This window comes from Neopelma chrysocephalum, unplaced genomic scaffold, assembly GCF_003984885.1.
Source record: "Neopelma chrysocephalum unplaced genomic scaffold, ASM398488v2 Primary Assembly neopelma1_286, whole genome shotgun sequence".
Taxonomy (NCBI): domain Eukaryota; kingdom Metazoa; phylum Chordata; class Aves; order Passeriformes; family Pipridae; genus Neopelma; species Neopelma chrysocephalum.
The window spans coordinates 759,642-784,613 of NW_020897948.1; the positions used below are offsets into that span (position 1 = coordinate 759,642).

Genomic DNA, 24,972 nt, shown 5'->3' on the forward strand with positions numbered 1-24,972 from the left:
GACACTTCAGCAAAATAAGAATGTGAATTACATAAGGGTGGAGAGATCTATCCTATTTAATTTTACTTGAGAGTAACAGTTTCTGGCACCTGTAGAGCTGACAGGGAGAGACCCAGGCCAGTCCTAATGTTCTATCAGCTACCGAATCAATATTCACAAAGCAGTGTGTGACTGGAAATCCCTGGGTTTCGTGGGTCACAACTGGGAAGAACATAAACCAAGAGGGACAAAAGGTGAGGAATGGGGCAAACACAGAGCTGTTCCAAGCACTGCTGCTGAGGGCAAGGACTGCCAAGGAAGCATTTGGAGTGAAACCCTGTGTCTAATCCAGCACACCACCAATTTTTGTGAGGCAGGTGGTGTAGACTTACCTGCCTCCACCAATGAATTTGATGAAAACTGGCAAAATGGATAGGTATGCCCCAGAGCATTATATTAGCAGCCACAAATGAACAAAAATTCTGGCAAGAAAATTACCCAGAGGAGCCGCAGCCTTTGGAGCAGGTACCAGCCATGTGAACCGAAAGAACTGCCTAAAATTGTGAATACAATCTCAAATTTGCAATTTTGCTATTTATGATTTATTTATAATGGTGGGAGATTAAAAATGCAACAGTTAAAGACCAGCTAAAAGCTGATACAGAGCACCACAGCACAGGCAAGTTTAACCTTGAAAACAATACTGGTGCAAGATGGATCCTTAGCAAACACCTCCTGCCAGATGGATCTGATCAGGCAGCTGTGCAAACCCGGCAAAACAGACCCGAGGTTGGTTTGCTCACAAAGAAGAGCAGTTATGGTAGGAGAGACTGCTGCTGTCACTGCTGGAAAATTTAAACATCATTTGAACGTATCTGAAATTCACGGGGCATGTTTAGCAACCACCACTCATCAACACCCCCCCCAATTATGAATATTAATAACAAGATGAGGTTTGTGTGAGAGGGACAAAATATTCTACATTTATTCTTCTTTTCTATTGCTCTGAATGTAAAAAAATATAAAAAGGTAACTGCACATCAGGTACAGTCTGGATTGTCATCAGCAAACCCTCTGCTCACCAGCTGCATTCTCAAGTACAACCTTCAGATACAAAATCCCTTGTCAGAGTAGAGAGAGAACCCCAAGAAAACCCAAACAAAATCAACCAAACCACAAAAGGCAGCAGCTGCTGTAACAAAGTGAGCAAACATAAAATGACGGTACAGATGTGGCAGAGCCAACCTTGCTGGCTCAGTCCAGTGCTCTGCAACAGCTCCTGTGGTACAGAAAGGCTCGTCCTCTGCTGCTGAGGGAGGGACACTTCCCAGAGCACTGGGGTCTGTCACCCTCAGACCTGCGGTGAAATGCTCCGAGTCTGGTTGAGAAAAGCCTCTTTGTCCTGCAGGGCTGTCACCACCTGCTCTGGGCCCTGCAAACCCAAACGCCAGCAGTGCCCTTCCCCAGTGGGTTAGTTCTGTTCTAGTGGCACACAGGATGTTCGTGGCCTGTGCACAGGGGAACATTAAACAACTGCTTGTTTGTGCATGGATTTAATAGAATTAACCAAGGCGTTTGATCTGCAATCCCATTTCATCCAGCATCTTGGTCCTCAGTTTACATCCCATTACCTACGGTCTTCAGGCTCAGAACAAACATGGCAAACACTTTTAAACAACCTACTTCTCCAAAATGTCCTGGGTTCCATTCCAATGCCAAGCTGCTCAATTAAGCAAGCCCTTAAAACTATTTTAGACTCAGCTGAATAAACTCTTTCAATAGCTTATCACTTACCCTATTTACATTCCAATATGCTCAGTCTGCAATCCATATTACTAATGGTACTTTTATTACTTCTCCGAAATTATTTCTTTTTAATGTGTTTATCAAATTAGCTGCATTTCCACACAGGGTTTGCTGCTCTGAATTATAAAATTTCTGAGGAAGAATGACAGAGAGGATGCTGAAAAGCATCATATTTGCTTCTGATGACAAAGAAGGTGATCCAAATCAGATTTAAAAGAATCAGCAATTCCAAGGCAGGAAAATGCTGAGCTTGCCTAACAATGCAAGGGAAGCCAAGAGCAAGGGAAGCAGGAAGGTATTGCAGCCAGCTTCCACTGCAGTCACACTCCTTTTGCTGGAGATTAATCTCAGAAACATGTGTGAGAACAGCTCCCTTCTTAATGCTTCTGCAAGGATATAGTCCATTTAGAACCAAAATGCTAATCCATATCAGAACAACATTCTGCAATGGCAGAGAACATAAAATGAAAATTTAGGTAATAGAGTAGGTACCAAGTGGTATTTCCTTTGTTAATTACACTGAAATCTGATTCAGAGCCTTATTTAAGAGCTAGAATTGAGTTGTCATAGTTCAATAGAAAAGCTGCAATTTAGGCTTCTCCTACTGAGAAAACTTTTTAATAAGCAAATAGTCTTGTGGGGCTGTGTAAGCTCAGAGGAGAGAATTTTATAGATCCATTTACTGATATTCCCAGGCCACACTGAGGCTGGGTGGTCATCAGTAAGGCCAATGAAAACAAAATCCTAACAAGGGTTTTTTTAATGATTAATGGATTTTCTTTTCAGAAGACAATGCCAACTCCTTTGCTTCCTCTGTCACTTCCATGGCAAGGTGCTTGCTAAGCAGTGGTTACTATTATTTTATTGGAATCTCTTTGGGCTGGAGGAGCTCGTGTCTGTGATATGGTTTCCAAGTCACCCTGAAGCTGCAGACCAGCCACACGCTGGCCCCTTGGTTCTGGCCAAGTTAATTTACCCAGGTTTCCACAGCTGGCCACAGACTGTGTCCTCCTCATACCATGCCTGTAAACAACTACACGGCAGGTACCTGGAAAGCTTTTTTCACAGCCTATTAAATTAGCATGCTTTGCTTTACCTTACAGCATTTCTGCGTTTTATTTTTGTACTAGTTAAGCCAATTAATGATTGCCACAAAAGATCACTTGCTATAGATGATGTGAGTTGTTTCAGTCCAGAATTAAAATGTTCATGAGATTATTAATTCCATCTTCATGAAGGAATCTTGACACTGTGCAGAAAATGCAGGTTGGGGCTACGCACTGAATAACTAAGGGAAAAATTAAAATATTAAGCAGTTGCTCAGTACTTGATGCCATCTTCTCTTTGCACTGAACTGTACACGTCCCTGGGAAAGGCAGCACAAACTTCAGCCTAGAGACATAACAATCACTCAAAGGAGTGGGACTGGTGGAACCAGAGCCACATTAGGAGCTTAATGTGCCACTGCTACCTTTTTGTTTGGTTTTAAGAATTTAATTTTGATATTTGGATATTCCTGAGTTATAATTTTATGTGCTAAATTTTTCCATTTTTCCTAAAGCAAACCGAAAACAATCCCCAGAAGTTCCATCAGGTGGATTCCTGTCAGTGCCCCTGGGGCTCATCTGCAGCATCAGGATAATTAGATATAGTGTATCTGCCTTCACCATTTAAGATGAATAATGGGACAGCAACAGGAATTACCCTGTGCTGGTGTTAGCAGACTGTCAATGGCAAACGGTTACAGGACAGCTGGCCAAGGAAGAATGTAATGGCCAAAAGGGAAAGAAGAGATTCTGCAATCTTGTATGTCCACTAAACAGGCACATTCATTCATTATCTTCCAATATTATCCATTTGCCTCCTCCCACTCAAGAGTTGTGGGGTTTTTTTCCTTCCTAATCTCTCCTAGGCCAGGAAGACCAGCAGTGCTTGGACTCGTTAACCTCATACCCAGAAAGTACCAAGTTCCTCCCTCTAAATTCTAGCTGCAGCTTCAACTAAGAGAGAAGTCCAGCTCAATTCCAGGTGGAAATGTGTCAGGATATGTATATAATTCAGGAAATAACCCCCAAAAATCTCTACTACACGTTTATGGAGGCTTCTAATTCTTCTGAAAGTACTTCTTTGATTGTGGCTGTCAGACTGCTCAAAAAAGGCAGCCTCCTCTTCCAAGGGCTGTGGCACCATGGGCCACATGCTAAACTTCCTTCACCTAGTAAAGGTAAGGAACAATGCTGGTATAATTGGGTTTATAAATGAGTTTGGATATTTGCATGTTATTTTTAATCTTGAACAAACATTCCAATGACAGACTCTTGAGAGTAACTGTTGCAAGGAACTGCTACAACATGAATTAATACAGGTCCTTTCTCACCCGTAACTTGCTGATAAAATATTGATAAGGTGCCTGTGGAGCTTCCCCACGCCCCTTATAAAAAACACTGTAATGTTAAACCTACGTTGTTTGTTCTAGCTGTTGATTATTTTTCTTCTTCCTTGGAGGCTTTTTCTTCTTTGGCTTGTTGGGATTCTGATTATTTTGTTTGTTGTTCACACCAAAGTGTCCTGCTGATATATCGCTTTGGAGAAGGTTAACCAAGAGTGGACTTGTGAGTGTCACATCTTTATTGACAGGAAACACAGGATTCTGCCCACAGGAAACCTGATTCCCATTTGGCGTTCCACTAAACCCTGGATTGAAAGGCAGCCCATGGCCAGAGAAATGACTCCCTGAAGCATTGTTTCCTTGCATTCCTTGCATATGAGAAGGCACCATGTTTGGCTGCTGCACAGGAACCTCAGGTAACATCTGTGTCAAGTTCACATCGTTGTTTGTTGTAGGAGTAGTGTCCCCAAGCTGCTGAGATATGTGAGGACCAGGTCCAGTGGGTCTTAAAACTTGTCCTTGAATTCCCATCACCTGAGAAGGATTCCCATTCACGGGGCCTTGCTGTGCCATCATCTGCCCAGTGAACTGCACCATGTTTCCTTGCATGTTTGGCGTTGGTCCTCTCATCAGTTGAGCTGGCCCCGTCATAACATTGGACTGGTTCTGAGTACTAAAAGGCTGTTTATTTCCTTGCATCTGAGTGGTCATCATCTGTTCCATCATCGAGTTTTGCTGTAGCAAGACCTGGCCCTGAGGTCCCATCATCTGACTGTGCGTGGACATCATCTGCTGTCCCTGCTGGGGAATCATCTGTTTAGGTGGGGTCATCCTTTGGGGAGAGGGACCAAGATTTTGGTTTTGTGGTGTCACCATCATTTGGCCTTGTGGCATGAGCTGAGTTCGCGAAAGTATCATCTGGTTTTGAGGGTTCAGTGATCCCTGAGCCTGAATGTTCACCATCTGTCCTTGAGAGGACACAATTTGCTGATGCATCCCCATAAGCTGGGACTGTGGTCCTTGCTGAGGCTGTCCCTGCATGTTGCCCATGTTAACCTGTGGCACCCCAGTAGCACCAGCCTGCTGGTTGTTCATATTTCCATGAAGTCCCATTAGATTGGTCTGCATCATATTTGGTGGGCCATGTGCTGCTTGCATCTGAGTTTGAGGAGGTCCAGATCCTTGGCCACCTTAGGAAAATAAAAACAAAACACGAGTAAGAGACTAACTGGCGTAAGAGGTTTCACACCTTTTGATGTTGAGTAATTACTCCAGAATTGTTTTCCTCCATTTTCCAAGGAACTGAAATATCTCACATATTTGCAGTTCTGGAATGTGATATTTGATGCTATAGATACATGTTAGTTGCCAAAACAGAAGATCATACATCTCAAAATAAGAACTTGGACTAGTACTTCCCCTGTACCCCACTGCAGGAGGCAGAATAGAAACTTAATTTCAGTTGTTATCTGTACCTAAGTTTGAAAATCTTCCATAATGTCAGTAGAGTAATTCCTAACCAAAATAAGCTTCAAACCTTGAGGTTACTTTATAATGGGTTAAAGAATAAATGCACATGGAATACTGATGAAATTACATTATCAGGGTTTCCATAATCCAGACAAAAGACTAATAACTGAATTGTTAAATAGAGACACTTGTGAACTAAACATTTCATTTTCACACTGTAGGCAGACTTCCAAAGCTTACTAAGGAACTAATAAATAACTTTTTCAAAGCAGAACAAGATTATTTTGTTATTGTGCTCCTAAGATAATTTTCCTTTTTTTTTTCTGGACAAGAAATTCCTTTTGTGTTGAATCTTTATTACCCCTTGCCTTCAAATCTGCTCCTTTCATTCAATTTCTTAACAGCTACTTCTGGAGCCCAGGACCACAGTCCTCATCAGTAATAGTTGGGTTGTTTGAGAAAATACAGCAGCCTCATGCTTTGCTTTTCCTCATCCAGCAATACCCACAGAATGCTGCTGCAGCCCCAGTCAGCAACTCCCTGTTAATGGCAAGAGTTATGGTCTGGGGTCTGTGTAACACAGGTAAAGGCATCCCGTGCTCTGGAAGGAAAAAGCTGAGGAACACCCATTGCAGTCAGACCTGTGTGCTGCACGTTCTGGCTGGTTTGCAGCTGTGGTGCTCCACTGTTCCCTGGTGTTCCTGGAGCTGTGGAAGGCACCTGCCCTTGCAGGAAGTTCTGGTTAGCCTGGCCTGCAGGGAACCCTGGCGGGAGGCGCTTGGGCATTCCTGAACAGGAGAATTTTCTTATTAGTAAATGTGGAAAACAGGAAGAAATAAAAAAAGAGAAAATCTATAATTGGAGAATACCTTTGAGTCTGTGCTGTCACGTTACAGGTTTAGGCAGAAAGCGTTTTTTGCCAATATACAAAACCCACTGAAGACATTTATAGTTATTATCTGTGCAATAATCCTGCCTAACAAATTACTATGACTCATTTCAATCTGTAATTTAAGTACAAAACTTACCACATAGAGGAGGTGAAAAGTCCATGTTTGACTTTTAGAAACTAGAAATTAAAGTAATGTAGTTGTACTGGTTTCTGCTGCACTTCATCTCAACTCTTAGTAGGCTTTTAACTTACTCCATATACACAAACAACCAGCATTTTTGTTACAGTGGTGTGCTCCTCTCAACAGCTCTGACAGCAGCACTCCAGGCACACATTCCTTATCAGTGCTGCTGTGTGCACACACACTCAAAAGATCTTCTCATCCCAGAGTGGCTGAGGAACCTCCAGGTTCAGCACGTCCAGACGTGCTGCTCATTCAAGTAACCCTGCTATTCCTGCTGCAAGAGCAAGGAGTTCTGTCAGGCCCGTCTCTGGCACAGCAAAACATCACTGCTGCTCTCGGACAGAGAGAAAACCTTCCCTCTACCTGCCAGCATCAGCAGCAGCATGGATAGATTTCACAGAACCAGTTCTTTTTACCTCACTGTCAAACAGACAACACCTGAGGCTTAGAACCAGCCCTGCCCCTCTCCTTATTCTTCCGACCCAGGGCCAGAATGTGACTTTGGTTCCTTCCACAGTCACAGCTTTCTCGCACACTTAATTGTGCTGCTTGTGTTAATTAATCTGGTCTTAGGTTTGTAATTAATATTTCAAGGTGATCAAGTCTACAGGTCAAACAACAAGATATATGTGCAAATATGGAACATAGACTTCTTGAAACACCACATCACTGGACTCTAGTTTTAGTTCTGCTCAACTTTTAGGGAAGTTTTGCACATAGGAACACTTGAACTGAGAAAAAAAGAAAGTGTTAGCCTGGTCTATTCAAAATCTGATATAAAGTCTGATTTGCTAAATTAACTGTGTGAAATGGAAAGTGTTTGAATGCATTCACCTACACCAAACCTTTAAATGCAAGCAGGAAAAAATCTGTAATTACAACTTAGTTAACATAATGCAAGATGGCTTAAAAACAGATAGATCCATAATTACAACTTAATTAACATATAACTTGCAGCAGAGAATGAGCATGCACAGAAGTGAGGCAAAAATCTCAGCAAGTGGGAGCAACACAGCTTTGTTGAAACCAAAGAATCCTGTCTTTTTATATCAGCTGAGGGTACAGCTCACAGCAGGATTGCTAATTTAAGCAATAAGATCTACAGTGAGGCCATATAACGTATTTTAATAGTTTATTTGCAGTGTCATTTTTAACTCAAAAAAGTAGGGTTGTGTTTGTAGTAGGTTTACTTAGGAAGGAAGGAGAATGCAAAGATTTTATTGCCTAGAGGTCACGGCTGTGATTCCTGATGGGGATATATGGCTGGTGAGGCAAAACTGTAGGGAAATATGACAATAATAAACAATTAATAACTTCTTCCAGATGGAGACAAGATAAGAAACACAAAGTACAGGGCACTGGCAGATCCTAAAAGAAGAACCTTGAAACTGAGACAATTCACCTGAACTCAAACGAGACCCATGGTACAAAGAGTGCAAATAAGAAGCTTGTCCTGATCAGCACACCAAGAAACAAGTGTTCCTTACAGGTTTGGGGCAGATTTCAGACATACAGCATGAGAATGCAAGACACTAGAATATATTTATGTATGCGTAGGTGGACAAAGAATAAGTACACAAAGAAATTATTTCAATGGCTTAAGCAAGAGCTTGTGTGTGGGGCTGGGGAGCAGACATCCAAGAGAAAGGTGAACAAATGAGTGAGCAGAGAGAAGCACGACAAGTCTGCACAGAACTACAAGAGGTTGAAGGGGAAAAAACCACAAAAGAGATCTTGGGACTGACCAAAGAAATTCCTTCACTGTTAGAGAAGAACTTTAGAATTAGTAAGGAAAAGATGCGAGTGTGTTGGTTTGAAGAGAAAACTAAAGACAACGCAGCCAAAGGAGAAGTTAAAACATCCTTTAACCTCTTAATTTCAGAGCAGAGAGTATAACAGTATGGCAGTAATAGCTCTTTCCTCTTTAAATGGGAAGAAACTGTTGACAAATAAAGACAGGGTCAAGAAGAGACATCCACAGCTTAGAAAGGAAGATGCAAAACAACACCTCATTTCTGTAGTAGAAAATGTAAATGGTGACAGAGGAAGCTGAAGAGAGAAAGAAAACGTTTGTTTGATTCCATTACACTCTCTCTCAAAAAAATCCTTCCCCTTGCCCCAAAAAAGAACAACCCCAAAACAAAACAAAACCCCTCCACCATCTCTGAAACATCCTAAGCTTGCTTAAAGGCAACAGAAGAACTGTCAAGAGGATGACTGTCAGTAATGACCAGTAACAACTGTACACAGCAACTCCACTCTGCAGAGGCCCAGAGCCTATCCCTAGGTCAGCACTGTGACACTGCAGGACACAGACAGGGAGGAGAACCCAAGTGATACTGATGCTAATTCACCCATACCCACTTCATACTCCATCTGTGCCTATATTCTGTCTTGTACAGGACCTTTTCAGAACTAACAGCAACCTTTGTGCTAGACATTTTATTTTTCTTTTCTTTTCTTTGTAAAATACAAGTCTGAGTACTTCTTACCTCCTAAACCAGGGTGTAAACCTTGTGGACCTTGGTTTTGCTGCTGCATCACCATGAAGTTGGGGGGTACATTCCCCTGTTGCACCATAGCATTACGACTAGGAGAACTGACAGGCTGCTGGAATCCCTGGGGAAGTGTGCTACTCTGGGGAGGCCTTGGTCCCAGCTGCTGCTGCGTCTGGTTAACGGTTGGAGATGAGGCAGGAGATCCCTGCTGGAAGGAGGAGGGAGAGGAAGCAGGAGACTTGTTGGTCAGGTGGGGTTGTTGTAGTGGCGTAGGAACCCGTGAGGGCCCTCCCTGAAGGCTTTTCATTTGAGGAGCAGTAAACTGGCCAGGATTGCTCATCTGGGGAAAGTTTGAGTGAGCCTGGGAAGCTTGCTGGCTTCCAAAAGGATATGGAGGTGGAGGATGAGTAGGAGTTTGTACTGTTGCTAGAGATGGTCTTGCTTGAAGTTGCTGCTGCATTTGTCCAGGCAATGGGGCCTTTTTCCAACCCTGGTTTACTGTCAATGTACCCAATGCTCCCTGGGTTGGAGGAGGCTGAAGTGCTCCAGAAGGAAGCTGGTTCCAGCCAGGGGGAACTGGAACCTGTGCTGGTGAAGTGAATGAAGGTCGAATACCCTGCTGAGGCTGCTGATGTGGCTGGGGAGGACGATTCTGCAACTGCTGCTGCTGTAGCTGCTGAAAGTTGGCTGAGTTCATCTGCCTGTTTACAGGAACTGACTGCATTGAATGGAGCTGGGGAGCTAAAGATCCCGATGGATGATTTTGCTGCTGGATATTTAGCCCAGATAAGAGTGGGTCCATTGCATCTATTAAAATAGCAAAGAAAAGCAAAAAAAAAATAACCTACTGTAGACAAAACCCATCCCAAAACAAGAAAGGATAAATTGCTTGCTTCCATTTGCTTACTCCGCATAAAATGTCACACTCCAGTTTCCAATTTCTCCAACAGACAATGCTTTAGAAGTTTTTAAAATGTCTGGGAGTCCTGGGAAGCCAAGTCTTATCAACTTATACTGTCTAAAATACAGCTCGACAGTTCCACGGTGCTTGTTGCTACAGTTTTACGTGAGCCTTCTACACACTTAGAACTATAGAATCACAGAATATCTCAGGCTGGAAAGGACTCATAAGGACACCGAGTCCAACTCCCCACTCCTGGTAGGACCACCTAGAATTAACCACAGGACTAAGAGCATTGTCCAGACACTCCCTGAGCTCTGGCAACCCTGCTGCCGTGACCACTTCCCTGGTGAGCCTGTTCCAGGGACCAACCACTCTCTGGGTGAGGAACCTTTTCCTAATATCCCATCTGAACTTCCTGTGATGCACCTGCGTTCCACCTCCTTGTGTCCCATCACTGGTCCCCCAGAGAGAGGAGATCAGCCCCTGCCTGCGCTGCCCCCTGTGAGGAAGGTGCAGACTGTGATGGGGTCACCCCTTGGCTTCTCTGAGCTCAGTGGGCCGAGTGGCCTCAGCTGCTCCTCCTAAGTCCTGCCCTCAAACCCTTTCCCTATCCTGGTCCCCCTCCTCTGGACACACTCGAGCCCTCTGATGTTCTTCATGTGCTGAGGTGCCCAAACTGCCCTCAGGACTTGAGGGGAGGCTGCCCCAGAGCAGAGTAGAGTGGGACAGACCCCCCTCATCCAGCCAGCGATGCTGGGCCTGATGCTCCCCAGGACAGGGCTGGCCCTTGGGGCTGCCAGGGCACTGCTGGCTCCTGTTCCAGTTGCCCTCAGCCCAAACCACCTGATCCCCTTCCCCAGGGCAGCTCTCCAGCCTCTCATCCTCCAGTTTGTACGTATAATTCACTTGTTAGGGCTATTCCTAACAGTTAAAAAAATAAGTACTATCATACACTAATATTCACAGAATACTTAAAACATTTATGCTATCTGTAAGAATAAATAACAAAAAACTCTACAGAACTTGACAAGGACTGCCACCATTTTATGGAGGGACAAGTAATAACCCGCACCTTTTTTCTGTAGTCCTAAAATACAAATAAGCTGAACTATCAGAATTGTGAAGAACAAACCCTAAATATTCACACCCTCCAGATCCCCAATCCTAAAACTTCTAGTCTACCTACCCCTCCTGAAAAGCATTTGTGCTCAGTCTGGGGCATTTGCTTCTTACCAGAAACATTCCTGCCTCATTGAACCAATCCTTCTCTTACCTTTAGCTAAAGATAAAGCTCAGTCACAACAGTTCAACTGGAAAAATACCACTGCCACTGCTCAACACAAAATACCAAGCAAGCTGGTGACTTACTAGGCATCCAAATTATTTGAAAAGTTTTAACAAATTAATAGGGGCAGAGAGGGTTCCTCAGAAAGTAGCTCCCAGAAGGGCAGGGAAAATGCCCCAGGACAATTCTGGAGTGCTCACATGGGTACATGCTCAAGTCTGTGTGCTGAAGAATAAAAATACAAGAACATTTTCAGGTCAGTACTGTAACTAAGTTTTACCACCTGGCTGTGAGGAAGGCCGAGGTGTTCGTGGCTGCAGCTCAGCACTAGCACCACTTGCCACCATAGAGGAGGGCACATTTCCAGCCTGGGACATCATGACAGCTGTAGCATTGCTCATTCTTATTAAACCTTAAAAAATAAACATAGAAATTATCAAGTCTTGCAGTTTTTACATAGAAGAGAATTTTAGATTTTTTCTTTTAACCAAAAAAAAAAAATATATTCATCAATAAAACATTTAGACTTCAAGAATTGTTTGCCTGAAATAACCTGAGGACACACCTCTGTCTAAAAGCTCAGATTCCTTGATATCAAACAAACAAGTTCAGGTCATACTGAAGCTTTAACACCAAACCTTTAAAAAAGATATAAAAGGAAACACTACTGAAATAACCTGAGCTTGACTTGCCACTGAAGTCATCAAGTCACAAGACCGTATCAAAGTTATAGATGTAACTCAGATTTTTGCAAAATCTGAAACTAGAAAGTAACTGAGATGTTGCAAGAGAGAAAAAAATTCAATGTTTCACTTCCACAGACTGTTATTTTATAAAATTATTGATACTGTTGCCCTGTTATTGCTGTTATATTTACACTGTTTGGCCTGCAGACAGTAAATGAAGGTCATGATTGACACAGTAGAGAGTAGAGCCCTTCTTTAAATGTTTTACATTCTTTGTTAAGCACAATAATTTCATTACCATTTAATCAGGTTTCTACAGAGTTGCAATGTCCTTCCATGCCTTCTCATCAACAGCCACAAATGCATTTTACATAAACTGACCAAAAATGCTCCTGTTTTTTTTTAAATTGCTTTAAATCCTATTAACTAAAATATTAACTAATTAGCTTTATGATTCAGCTACTAAAATAAATTATACAGTAGCTTCTTTGTAAAAACTCTTCGTAAAATCTGAATTTTGTAGTTAAAAATTCCTTATGCATATACAATGCTATAAAATGTAGAGTTTAATGAAACTACATCTCTTCACAAAAATTCCTTCTCTATGACTAGATCTTGAAAGTTTATCAGAAAATAAAGAGAGAGTAGCAATGACAGTGTCCTGGCCTTCCCATAATTCTAATGGATTTATTATTGTACATTGAATAAATGCTTGTGCTCGTTTCCATGAAGGGAGCCAAACAGAACAGTGAGACTTTGTGCCCATTTCCAAGTGAATTCTCTACACTAGACTCGTCTGCTTTAACAGGTCTTATGTAACAAACAAAACGACCAACCAACCAAACCAAGAAAACTCCAAACCACCAAACCATAAAAAAACCCAAAAACCAACCCCAAAACAAACCAGTTTCCCCCACCAAAATCACTCCAATATTTGTGGGACAAAATGCAGCCAACAATTTAGTTTACATAATGCAGGACATGGTTCGACAGCACAAAGCACGAACACACATTAATTAAAATGGCAAGTAGAATTCCGCAAACAACAGTTGCTATAGCCAGGGAAATGTCATGATTAGCTCAGTAACAAATTCCTAAGTGTCTAAAGCTCCACAGATAAACCCTGAGGGGTTTTACCTTGCCCCCCTTGCATGGGAAAGCCGGTTTCCATCCGCACGGCGTTGCTTGCTCCCAGCGGCCCGTTGATCCGGACATCCTGGCTTCTGCTCTGGGCCAGAGCCAAGTTGATGGCACCTTCCCCTAAAAGTAACACGCAGGTTGGGTGAGCAGAAGGAGACAGAAAAGCAGAATAACAGACATTTGCAGAAGGACATTTAAAAAATGCCAAGGAAGGAAGAACAGACTTCACCTATATGTTAGGACACACATCACACTACCCTTCTGGATTTCAGTTTTAAGAAGAACAAATGCCATGACAAGCACCACCTGTCCTTGGTTTCATTCTGAGGGTGCTCTTGGACAATTGTCCAGAATGGATATTTTAACTGTGAAATCCACTGAAAACTCGTTTTAAAGAAAACCTCATATGAAACGACAGGGAAAGAAAATCAGTGCACATTTTGCTACCCAACACTCAAAAAACCATTTTTCAGGCGGTTTCCTGATGCCCAGAGGATTCTCAGCTTCCATTTTTATTATTATTAAATTTTTTTCTTGAAAAAATAGAAGTCTTGAGCTATCTTTTCACTGACACTAAAGTGGGAACTTGGAAGTTTTGCAACATTAACCAAGTATGCAAAATAGCTTGTTGAGTCTACTTAAATTTTATCTTTGGAAGCAAATTCGTGTGAAATACCTTCAATCTGAACTGAGAGAATGCCCAGGTCTCGAAGCTGTTGGTTGTTATTCTGAGCCAGGATCCGCAGCCGCTCGGCAGCTTCCCGGGGAATATTGAAGGTGACACGGACGCTGTTCCAAGGTTCTATTTTTTGCACTTTTAACTTGTTGGATTCTTAACAGAAAAACAGTCAGAGTCAGTGCAAAGGCAGTTTTCAAATATGTATGATGAAATAACTTGGCTAAAAGAGATGAAAAAACTGAAACACTGGCTTTGAAAATTGCTAGTGGTTAGTCTCAGGTAGAGGAGATTTCTCCTGCACAGAAAAACACGACCAATGCTGACAAACCACTTCAGGGATTTTCCAAATATTAGCAATAAAAAAACTAACCAAATAATGCAATAGCCAACATAATCACTTGGTAGTATTACTCAAAAATTGAAATATTTTGTGGATAAACTAGTTTGGAAAGATAAGAAAATATCCACTAAAACAGATTTCATATAATTACATGTATTAGGTTTGGGTTGGAAGGGACCTTAAAGCTCATCTTGTCCCATCACCTGCCACGGGCAGGGACACCTTCCACTATCCCAGGTTGCTCCAAGCCCCATCCAACCTGGCCTTGGACACTTCCAGGGATCCAGGGGCAGCCACAGCTTCTCTGGGCAACCTGTGCCAGGGCCTCGCCACCCTCACAGCCAAGAATTCCTTACCAATATCCCATCTATCCCTGCCCTCTGGCAGTGGGAAGCCATTCCCCCTTGTCCTGTCCCTCCAGGCCCTTGTCCCAAGTCCCTCTCCAGCTCTCCTGGAGTCCCTTTAGTCACTGGAAGGGGCTCTAAGGTCTCCTGGAGCCTTCCTTTCCCCTGGTGAACCCCCCCAGCTCTCCCAGCCTGGCTCCAGAGCAGAGAGGCTCCAGCCCAGTGATACAGAAAATCTGTTCGTGAACCAAATGGATGCGGGAAAAAACTGACTACAGGAATGAAATCCTTGAAATATTTGCTCTACAAATGCTTGTGCAACCATCTTTTTTATTTTTTACAAGACCAGTGCCAACAGAGTCCTAGCAATATTTCATTATTTTCTACTATATTATTCAGTTTTCTGAGTATGTTAAATTCACTGCCAAAAAGCATATTAAAGTCATGCAAAATATGTAGTTGCAGGTTTTCTGAAAACCTGTTCTACATATGAGTGTTTCTACATAGATCAGTAGTTTTCAAAGTAACAGCAAAAAGGTTGGGCAGTCATGTTGGATGTATTATCCAAAGTGATACCTACCTAAATGATTGCTACAAAATGCATTTAAGGAAAATTAAAACATACTCCTAATAAAGGATTATAAACTTCCAGCTTCAAGCTTTCTGAAAACCAAAAGCATTGGCCAAATTTTCATCAGCCAGTTCTTCCACTGTAACATCAGATTTACTAAAAGTTTGTAAAATCAGATTTTCCACACCAGATTTACTAAAAGTTTGCTAACCTTTAGATTCTAAAGAACATGTCAGTTAAGAATGCCAATACCTCATTCCTATTTAGAAATCTCTTGATCTTCACTAATTCACCAAGCCTTCCTGCTGCTACAGTAATGGAATTATTAAATTCATCCTTGTTCTACCTATAAACGTGGTTTTTGCTGGAAACATGACAGGAGGAGTTTTAAAATCCCCTTTTGTGGAGGTTTGAACAATCCTATATTTACTGTTATTAATGTTCCAATATTTTACACACAAAAATTGCATTATCAGTTTTGGTATTTCTTTGTATTTGCACCCTAGTTTCTCAGTTTTGAAACACTGCATCTGCCTAGACTATCCCCACGTTATTTACTAACTCCACATTCAGAATATCCTATTTTGCTCTGAATCAGTTTAAATAACTTGTCACATGGGTAATTTTCAAATTAATTTGACATTGATTTTAAAAATTTGCTTTCTCAGCTGAGGTCTGACTCATGTTTATTAATCCTGGCACTAATATTCATAACAAACTCAGCGCAAGATGGTCTATATAACAACAGGACTCCGCACAGCTCCCGATTAAAGTCATTTCCATTCAGAAACTACACAATTCATCTACAGTATTAACACACATCCCTTCACACCAGTAGCTATCTGTTAGCTTATATCTACTTCAACTGCTTGAAAGATACAGCTCAAACCAGTGGTATTTCTTCATAGTATTTTTGTGTTATCCCAGCTTTTCTATCTTCCTGAGCAACAACAGCAAGGACCCAACAACTGACGCCAGCTGACTACATGGACAAAATGGAAAGGAAAGAACAAAGTGACAAAGAAATGGAGTTTGGTTATTCAGAAGTAATGGGTTATTTTTCTGAAAAGGTATTTGGTATTGTTGAAAACAACACAAGACTACCTAAATGAGCAGCTATCAGTAATCAGCTTACGGCCCTTTGCAAAGATGTTCGACAGTGGACGAATGTCTTTTGCCAGATCTAGATGTGCTGGTAAAAGATGTCCCAAAAAGCCTGTTATCACTAACTTGCTAAGTAGCTGATTGCAGAGCTGGGGGGCACACAGGGGTATGTGAGAGCATTGCATGTCCCCCATCAGGAAAAAATCAATCACGCAGGGTAGGTCAGGGTAGCAGCAAAAGGGCACTTATGTCCTCAACCAACAGTACCTGAGAGTGAACTCATTCTCAGATGAACTGCAGGGGTTTAAATTGGGTGGTTTGGGCAGCAAAACACATCTCCTGTGTGGACAAGTCTGGTTTCCCTTTCATATAACACAGCCATGTGTAATGGAGGGAAATGAAAGAGAAAAAACCCAAGTAAAACACAGGAACTGAAGAGGAATGAATGAACTCGCTAACCAGACGAGTTTTGAACAAAACAGCTGCAGACACTTGTAGTCTGCGTTTCTGAGAAGAAAACTCCCAAATTCACCAAGAATAATCCCAACAAATCTCATTACAAACTAAGTAACTCAAACCCAATATAATCTATTTATTTGTGCAAGCACCATGACGACATAAATAAGTATTTTGGGGACAGCTAAAAAATGATAAGAAGGTACATTACCCATGTGTAAAAGGCCGGGCACATTCTCCAGTATGGTATCCAGTTTCTGCTCAAAGTCTCTGTCACCTATATTTCCTTTAAAAGCTACAAAGATCGTGGAATCCCCAGGAGCAGCCTCCTGTTTCAGTTCATCTTCCTCCAGTCCTGAATCAAAATCCACCTCTAAGTCTTCCATAGCTGAGGAGTACAAGGAGGCATATGTATCTTTTAAGTTAGGCAGATCATCCAAAACCATTGTTCCAACAATGGGAGCCTGTCAGTTGTCAACATGATGCTTGGAAGGGAAAAAAAGAATTATAATAAGTATAATAATAATCATGTAAAGACATTAACAACTGCTTTCAATGGCACACACAATCACTGAGAGAAAAACCTACCGGGTGACCCCATGCTGGGCTCTCTGAGACAAACTGAGCGAGGTTGAAAATGGTGGCCATGGCAGCATCCAAACTGTTCCTCCACAAGAACAAAGGGAAGTGTTTCCTGACAGAATCCTGCTGCACGTGACTTGAGAAGTATTCCAGTTGATCTAAATGACAGTCAGGTAGAAAGGAGGGTAAAGGAAAAAAAATCAGAGGAAAATGAATTACATTCCTCCCCATTTCATAGAGGGGACAAGCAAGCACCCAGTACCAATGCTGCAGTGCCCAACTTCCAGGGAATGGTAAGACTCACAGCAATAGTTTAATTACAAAAAGATAGGAAGAACCACCGAATTTAGTTTTAGAGATTGAAGGTGCAATAAGTGTGAAGTTTGCAGGACAGTCCCAGCACATTTTACCAGGAGAAATGTAGCATTTGACAAACACTTCACTCACACTCAGAGAAATCTCAGGCATACTATGCCTACTTTCTAAAAGTTTGTAAAGATTTAGGTATTTTCAGCTGCTTTTGCACATTACAACCTGAAATCTGCTCCCCCTGTGGCAGCATACAACTCTCCCCATGCCACCATATCAGGCTTGGATAAGAATGAATTCAGTAAGTCAAGTCCCACACCTGATGGTTTTTACTTTATAAAATGTCTAGACTTGGCAATAAGTTTTGACATTATGACAGTAACCTAAGCTGTTACGTGTACAGAAGTACAATTATGGTAAGTTATCCCTAAACCTACAGTGGACACCACTAATGTTTAGTTAAGATACACATTCTCTCATTCCATCACAGGCCATTCTAATGGCTATGGCACTTCCTTTCCCAGGTGAGACATCTGCTCTAACACTCAACACTCTGCAGGTACTGCTAAGAGATTCAAACCATCTACACCAACAGTCAAAGCTGATGCCAAACCCAAAAAACAGACCTGTTCCTGACCACCACTGCCAAAACCGAACTCATTCACCAGCCAGGACTGTCAAGACCTCATCATTCCAAAGCTGTGGGTATTCAGCACAACCCACCCACGAGGTTTAGTCTGGAACAACATACCCTTGAATAGGATACAGACTGGGGTTTTGGCAGAGGTTCAAGTTCCCAAAGCAAATTAAAACCACAACTTGGAGATTAAAGGTGAGATGTAGATACTACTGACAGCCTTTTCTAATAAAAAAAATCTAACAATGTTAGACAAGCTCAGATTCAGCACTGTTCTGTTGGCACACACACATAATATGGCTGAAGGGAAAATATTACAAAGGAAAAATCAAGGACTTGGAAGTTACAAAATCCCCTCATCTTTTGGTCAGGTTTCTATGCACACACTCACTGTGATTTTACAAAACATGTGTTTTTTTCTCCCTTGCAACCCTCCCTCACACCAGACGGGCCAACAGGACTAAGGAATAATCCCCTATTTCACACAGAGTTACCCTCTCATCCTGCAGCACCAGCCCTCATCCTCACAGGACTCAAACCTCAGATTAAAAATACAGCTAATTTTGTCTCACAAGTTCTTTTGCAATCTTGTAACAGAAATTAAGCTAAAATGTTTCACAGTCACTGATCTATTTTCATACTGCTTTCATACACAATTATTCTTATGGAAATTTTAAAGATAGGCAAGAGAGACATAAATTTAAAAAAATTCATTATCAGGCAAATGTTTTTTTTTTCTCTCAGACTCCTTGCTGTCAGCTCTGTATCTAAATTACAGCTCTGAGTGTCTGCCACCTCCATTAAGTCAAACCCTCAGTTTCATGTCAGGTGCTCAGAAAATGAGAATCACAATTAATAGGAATCTGTGAAAAGCTGTTTCAATTGATTTTCACACATAATTTCTTGAACAGGAAACTTCCTTATCCAAGTAGGCTTTGCACCAAGCAGAAGAGCACTTCTACATCTTTCATTCCACATCCACTGACTCCAGGGAGAGAGGAGCTGGGAATCCTACACAAGCAGACTTTTAATGATCAAGCACAGCCATTCTGTGCAAGGAATGCATCCTGTGAAATACAAGCACTGTGTTTTTAAGAAAAGTGCATAGAACATTACTTATCTGAAAATCTTGAGTAAGTTTTTCAGGAAGAGAAATCTAAGCTCAATATACAGGCTCTTATGTGTTGAAAAAGCACACCTACTTGGAGGTGATGGGGTGTTGCACCTGCAGCAAGAAACATGAGTACATCTGACAATCCCTAACACCAAAGAAATAAGAGTTTATCTACAAGAGCATAAACATTTCCAATCTTTTTTTGAATGGAAGTGCCTGAAGCCTCCATCTTCTCTGTGAAAGAGCAGAAGACTCCCAGACTGTTTAAATCATGGTTTTACAGAATCCATGAAAATGCTGCAGCTTAGACCAGATTTCATCAACCTCATCTCAACGTACCAAAATCTGACACAACTTATTGAAATTATGGCCCTTCATAAACACTATTAGAATAGAGTTTGCTAAATCCCAAAGGACCACAGGCTTTGTTTCATTGACTCAGAGAATCACAGGACTGCAAGGATATCGTGAGTTAAGGAAACAGACGAAGACTGAGCTTTAAATTTTACCTTCTGGATCAGAACAAGTAGCTATAGCTCCTTTTGCATTTTTTCTTCACATTATGCTCCTCAGGATCTCTGCTACATCCATCTGCCCTCTCTTCCTCTCAAACACATGCAATTTAGTCCGTTCCTATATTGAGGTATCATTTATCTCAAGTATGACAGGAGAAAGCAATGATTTTCAACGTCTTCAGGCAGCACACGGCACGTCATCCATCTCGGGGCAAATAAATTCCAGCTGCATCCCTTGTCCTAACAAATTCTGTAATCTCCTGGTTATAGGGTTGACCTCCATAAATCCTGAGCCTGTACGTGATCATAATTAGCGTGTACCTTCCCTCAACACTTTTCCACATAAATACAAAAAGCTTTCAGCATGAGCACACCCAGGTAAAACTCTGGTCATTCTGATGAGTAAGAATCACACCTGAACTGATCTGCAGAACCACGGCACACTTCAGGAACTCATGCATTCATGCTTACATGGCAGCACAAAAAAGTCTCTGACCATCATCCTCCCTTCAAAGAGCACACATGGCCTCCTTCCTGTCCTTGCACCTGGCCCCTCAGAGTTTCCAAATCAGCATTTCTCATTATACAATTGTTTCTAGAAACTCAGAGCAAGTCCAGTGCTACCACACGGCAACCATCTACTCAGGAACCTGGTCTGGGACCAGCTACTGCAGCATAACAAGTGTTATGACATTTATTATGAAGTTGGTCTTATTCAGTACAGCCTAACTATTAAAAATACCTAACTGAAGTAAGAGAGGTGGGGATAAGTAGCCAAATAACAGACAAATGGCCAAAGTCCACCTGTAGTATCGTTTGGGGGTAGGGGGTGGCCCATGAAGACCAGAGTGCCCCACCTGAGGGTGCAGAGCACAGCTTGGGCTGCTAGAGCCTGGAGCTCCCAGGTACACTCAGCATATAGATAAAACAATTGACCCACTAAAACCTGCAAAACGGAGACTCTCTAGAGGAAGAATTCCTGTAGGATAGAAAGATGTCACAGTCAAATCCTGGGCTGATGGACAGCTGGGTCCCACGCTCACCACGGGAAGCCCCGAAGGCAGTTTGTCCCCCACCACCAGCCTGACATCAACAGGCCACCTGCACAACAATCCCAGCACCACACGGCTGGGCAAGGCTCGGAAAATCCCATCCAGTCCCCGGGAGAGATGGGATTAGAGCAAAATCTGAAACAGGCAGTTGTCACTAACTGGGGAGCAGCTGAGCACTGGAAAGCCAGGAGGCTCTGGAGTGCCAGCACCACCAGATGGAAGTGCTGGTCTCTAGGGTGAAAAAAACACAAAGGAAAAAAAAACCCAACTGATATATTGGTATTCTCATCCCAAGATTCACTCAAATGACCCAAACTTATGTCAATTTGTCTCTTAAACAGAACTTGAAATCTCTTGCCTTGATTTCTCCTACATATTACATGACACAAAGCACACAAACCAAACTAATGCTTTCTTAGATCACCTGTCCCACAGTCTATTGATTTACAAGCTGTTTATATGTATTCAAAATAAACACTTTCACAACTGATATCATATCAGAACATGCACTCTCTCAAAAAAAATATGCAGGGAGCCCAATTAAATAAAAAGTACTAAAATCCTACTCTACAGTACTCTTCCAAATTACACAAGATATTGGGAAGGGTGAGAGCAGAAAGAAGGGTGGACTAAAGCCCTTCAATAGCAGATGGCACAAGTTAGCACTGAACAGAGTCCTCATCCCCACAATGACCATTATTTAAAGCTGCAACAAGGAAGAGGAAGAAATGAGGTTACAGTTAAATCCCTTGGGGAACCCAGAACTGACAGTGAGAAGAAAAAGTCTTGGACAGCAGTAGCAACAAAATCTCTGAAGGATACAGAACCTTCCTTACTTCTGCCTTCCCTGGAAAAGGGTTTTCAAGGAACTTATTAGAAAAAAAAAATCAGGAAAACAGCATGACTTGGATAATACACTTGGATGTTTTCTGGTTCCTCTGTTTTAGGTGCCAGTGGGAAAATATGTAGAGGTTTTCATGATGGAGGCAGAGGAGGTTCAGCATTGCCAGAATACTGCTGAGAGGATGGCTTTCAACCCATAACATGTACTTACACACAGTCACACAGGCTACATTTAAAGTACCTATAAGACCCAGAAACACTGATCATAACACTGTTTCTATTGGAGATTTGTTCACATTATCCTCCTACAATTGTTTCATTTGTTGCCAGCATAGTGATCTGTTAAATTGTTAAATCTGAACAAGTAATAAACCTAGATACCCACAACCCTTCCACGACACAAAGATTAAAATGACATCATTTCTGGCAAAGATAGACTTCTAAACAAAAAAAAAAGACTTTTAAACAAATTCTAGGCAAATGTCATTTTGTCACACAAGGAGATTAAATAAGGCTAAGAATCACTGGTGTAACATGAAAGAATACCTAAAAATAAACTAATAAAAATAATTAAACATGCAGTAAAATTTCCTCTGAAACAACTTAACCAGGGGTAGTTCCAGTAATTTGGAATTTCAAACTTTGGTAATAAAGAGGGATAGCACCACAAATGCACCTCAATTGTTCTCTTTGGGAGGAAGGTCTGGAAACAGCCACAAACCTGATGGCAAATGTCCCTAACCCCAGCTCAGCCCTGCAGTGAAGACAAGGGCCCACCAGTGGCACAGGTAAGGGAGAATGTATAAGGACAAGAAGTATTTAGATGCATCATATGCTTACTTTACCTACCAAAACAAATTCCACAACTTTAGTATTTTGTGGTGTGAAACAGGTCTTCAGGTAATTCCAGACTGGCAAACATGGTTAAACAGCAACTCCCAAAAATGCAATCCTGAAAGAAAACCACCACATTTCATCAGACAATGATGCAAAACAACAAAAATACCAAATATAATGGTGAATACCTCCGTTTTTAATATGCAGTTTTGTACCAAATCAAACTCTCTCCTTAGTAATGTAAAAAGCACATGTTACTATGTTTGGATTTTAACAGCAAAACTGAGGATCTCAAAAAATCAGCCTTTCGTTATAGACAGAAAATGGAATACTCCCTTTGCCTGGAAATAACATTTTATTATATGAAACAGGGCAAGTTTTATCTAGAATAATGTATTTTTTTCTTAAGACAAACACATCTAGATTAAATTAATCTTCAGAAAAGAGAAGGCAGCACAACCAGAATGCCCCTCAGCTCATCCTAAGCAGGCGCCTAAACCGGCTCAGGTTAAGCTCATTCCAAAAGCACGTTCCGAGCCCACACGACCACCTCAGACAGACACTGTTAGTGCAGGGGAACCCATCCCCGGAACCTGCTCCTGTTCACGGGCTCCTCAAGATGCACTCAAGCCTCCCCGGGTAATAAAAACGCAGCAGTAAAGCCAATGGCTCCAGCGACAAAGCCCCGCCCCTCAAATCAACGGGATCTATAGGGACAGCCCAGGGCTGGTGTGCAAGCACATTTTCTGCTTACGTGCCTGCCTGCTCATCAGTGGGGAAGAGGACTGCCCAAAAACAAACAGGGGAAGCAGAAGAGGGACGACTCAGAAAGACAAAGCAGAAATTTGCCATCTTCTATCCAGACAACACAGCAAAATTGCTTTAAAAGTCCTATTGTGCCATAGCCTTTGCACTTCTGCCAACCCAGCAACTTGGAGGGAAGGAAAGAGGATTTACATTAAATGAGATCATATATGCTTTGCACTTTTAATAGTCATCTAACACCTTTCAACCTCTAGTATCTTCTTGTATTTCTAAATAATCACTGTAATTCAAGAAGCATAGCACCAAGTTGAAGACCTGAGTGGCTAAATCACAAGCAGTGACCTGTTTCCAGCTATATGCACCTGTCCAAACACCGTGACCCGACATCAAGTTGATGAGCAAAACCAAAATCTGAAACAGGAAATTTTAATATAATTCATTGTGTAATCCAAAACTAAAAAAGCTTTTCACATTCTACAGCAGATACTCCATTAGTTCCATTTTTTCACCCTTTTTATGAAACAATGTTCCACAGATTATTTTAGATGGCCTAAAACTGAGTCACATAACAAACTGGCTGGTTAGTTCCAAAGCCATGCCAAGATAGGAAAGGCCAGGCCTTGTAAAAGCTGTTTTTAAGGAGGCCTCTGAGGTGCAGCAGCCAGTCCCCACGCAGAGCACCCACACCTTAGCACAGCAGGGTGAGGGGGCCATTTGGCTGATGGGTGGGGAAATGGAGGGAAGAAAAATCATCTGAACTCCTTGGTGCAAGGAACAGAGGGGCTTTTGTTCCTCCAGTTCTCCCTTCTGACTGGCCCTCGTTACAGGAGGAGGGCGTGAGATGCTCTGTGGACACCCAACTGCTCCAGAGAAGAGGGACTGGGAGGGACCAGCTGCCTGAGCAAGATCCAGTAAGAAACTGAGGATGGTCAGCCTGGGCTATGGGAAGAAAAACAATTAACTGCTGCTGTCTCCATTCCCACTGCACACTTGGGATGAGACCAAATTTGCTAAAGGAAAGCACCCAATCAATACTGGTTCATTAACTCCAACTTTCATTACAGTAAGTTACCTGACTTACAGTAAGAGACCTGGAGACTGAGCACACACCTTAGCAGATCCCAAGGGATCCATAAAAACAGCCCTGTTACAGAAAGACTTGTGCAGCGTTAATGATTTCCCAAACACCAAGAAAACAAAACATGTTAGTCTCCAGGAAGGCAGGTTTCATTCACTCATGCTGACACAGTACTGCACTCCTGTAGCCCTCAAGCATAAAACATCTAAAGCCAAATGTTTTCCACAAGGAGAAAATTACAGCTTGTTATAACATGTATTACCTTTTGCAGTGATATCCTGATGTACTCTGACAGCAGGTTTAATGAAACATCTGTTTGTTAAAGTTTCATGAGGTTTGTTGAAAGCCCACGACTCAAGCCCAGCTGTAATGGACATGTCTCAGCTGAGATATTAGTTTTTCTTCCAAAAGAATTTGACTGCTGAGATCCTCAGGACTTCTCTCAAAAGCAAGACAATAACTCCAGAACAAGCCTCAAACACACCTAAGTTATCCACATAGAAATTCCCACTT

General features: G+C 42.0%; 1 protein-coding gene across 8 annotated transcripts in view; it reads right to left on the minus strand.

Annotated features, from left to right (window-relative positions):
* The window catches only part of NCOA6 (nuclear receptor coactivator 6), a 38,093-nt gene extending 15,359 nt beyond the window's left edge, over positions 1-22,734 (minus strand). For 6 of the 8 annotated variants that reach the window (XR_003537483.1, XM_027704757.1, XM_027704753.1 and 3 more), the window contains exons 1-9: positions 22,629-22,734; positions 17,316-17,467; positions 16,939-17,212; positions 13,910-14,065; positions 13,231-13,353; positions 11,691-11,819; positions 9,213-10,025; positions 6,286-6,432; positions 4,248-5,364 (exon numbers count right to left, since the gene is read on the minus strand). Coding sequence is in view for 7 of the 8 variants with exons in the window: in XM_027704757.1 (XP_027560558.1) it covers positions 4,248-5,364; positions 6,286-6,432; positions 9,213-10,025; positions 11,691-11,819; positions 13,231-13,353; positions 13,910-14,065; positions 16,939-17,173 (2,720 nt within the window). In the remaining variant the exon portion in view is untranslated. Of the gene's footprint in view, positions 1-4,247; positions 5,365-6,285; positions 6,433-9,212; positions 10,026-11,690; positions 11,820-13,230; positions 13,354-13,909; positions 14,066-16,938; positions 17,213-17,315; positions 17,468-19,371; positions 19,481-22,628 lie in introns of all 8 variants that reach the window. The other 2 variants (XM_027704752.1, XM_027704754.1) reach the window with 2 other exon arrangements.
* Positions 22,735-24,972: the final 2,238 nt, after the last annotated feature.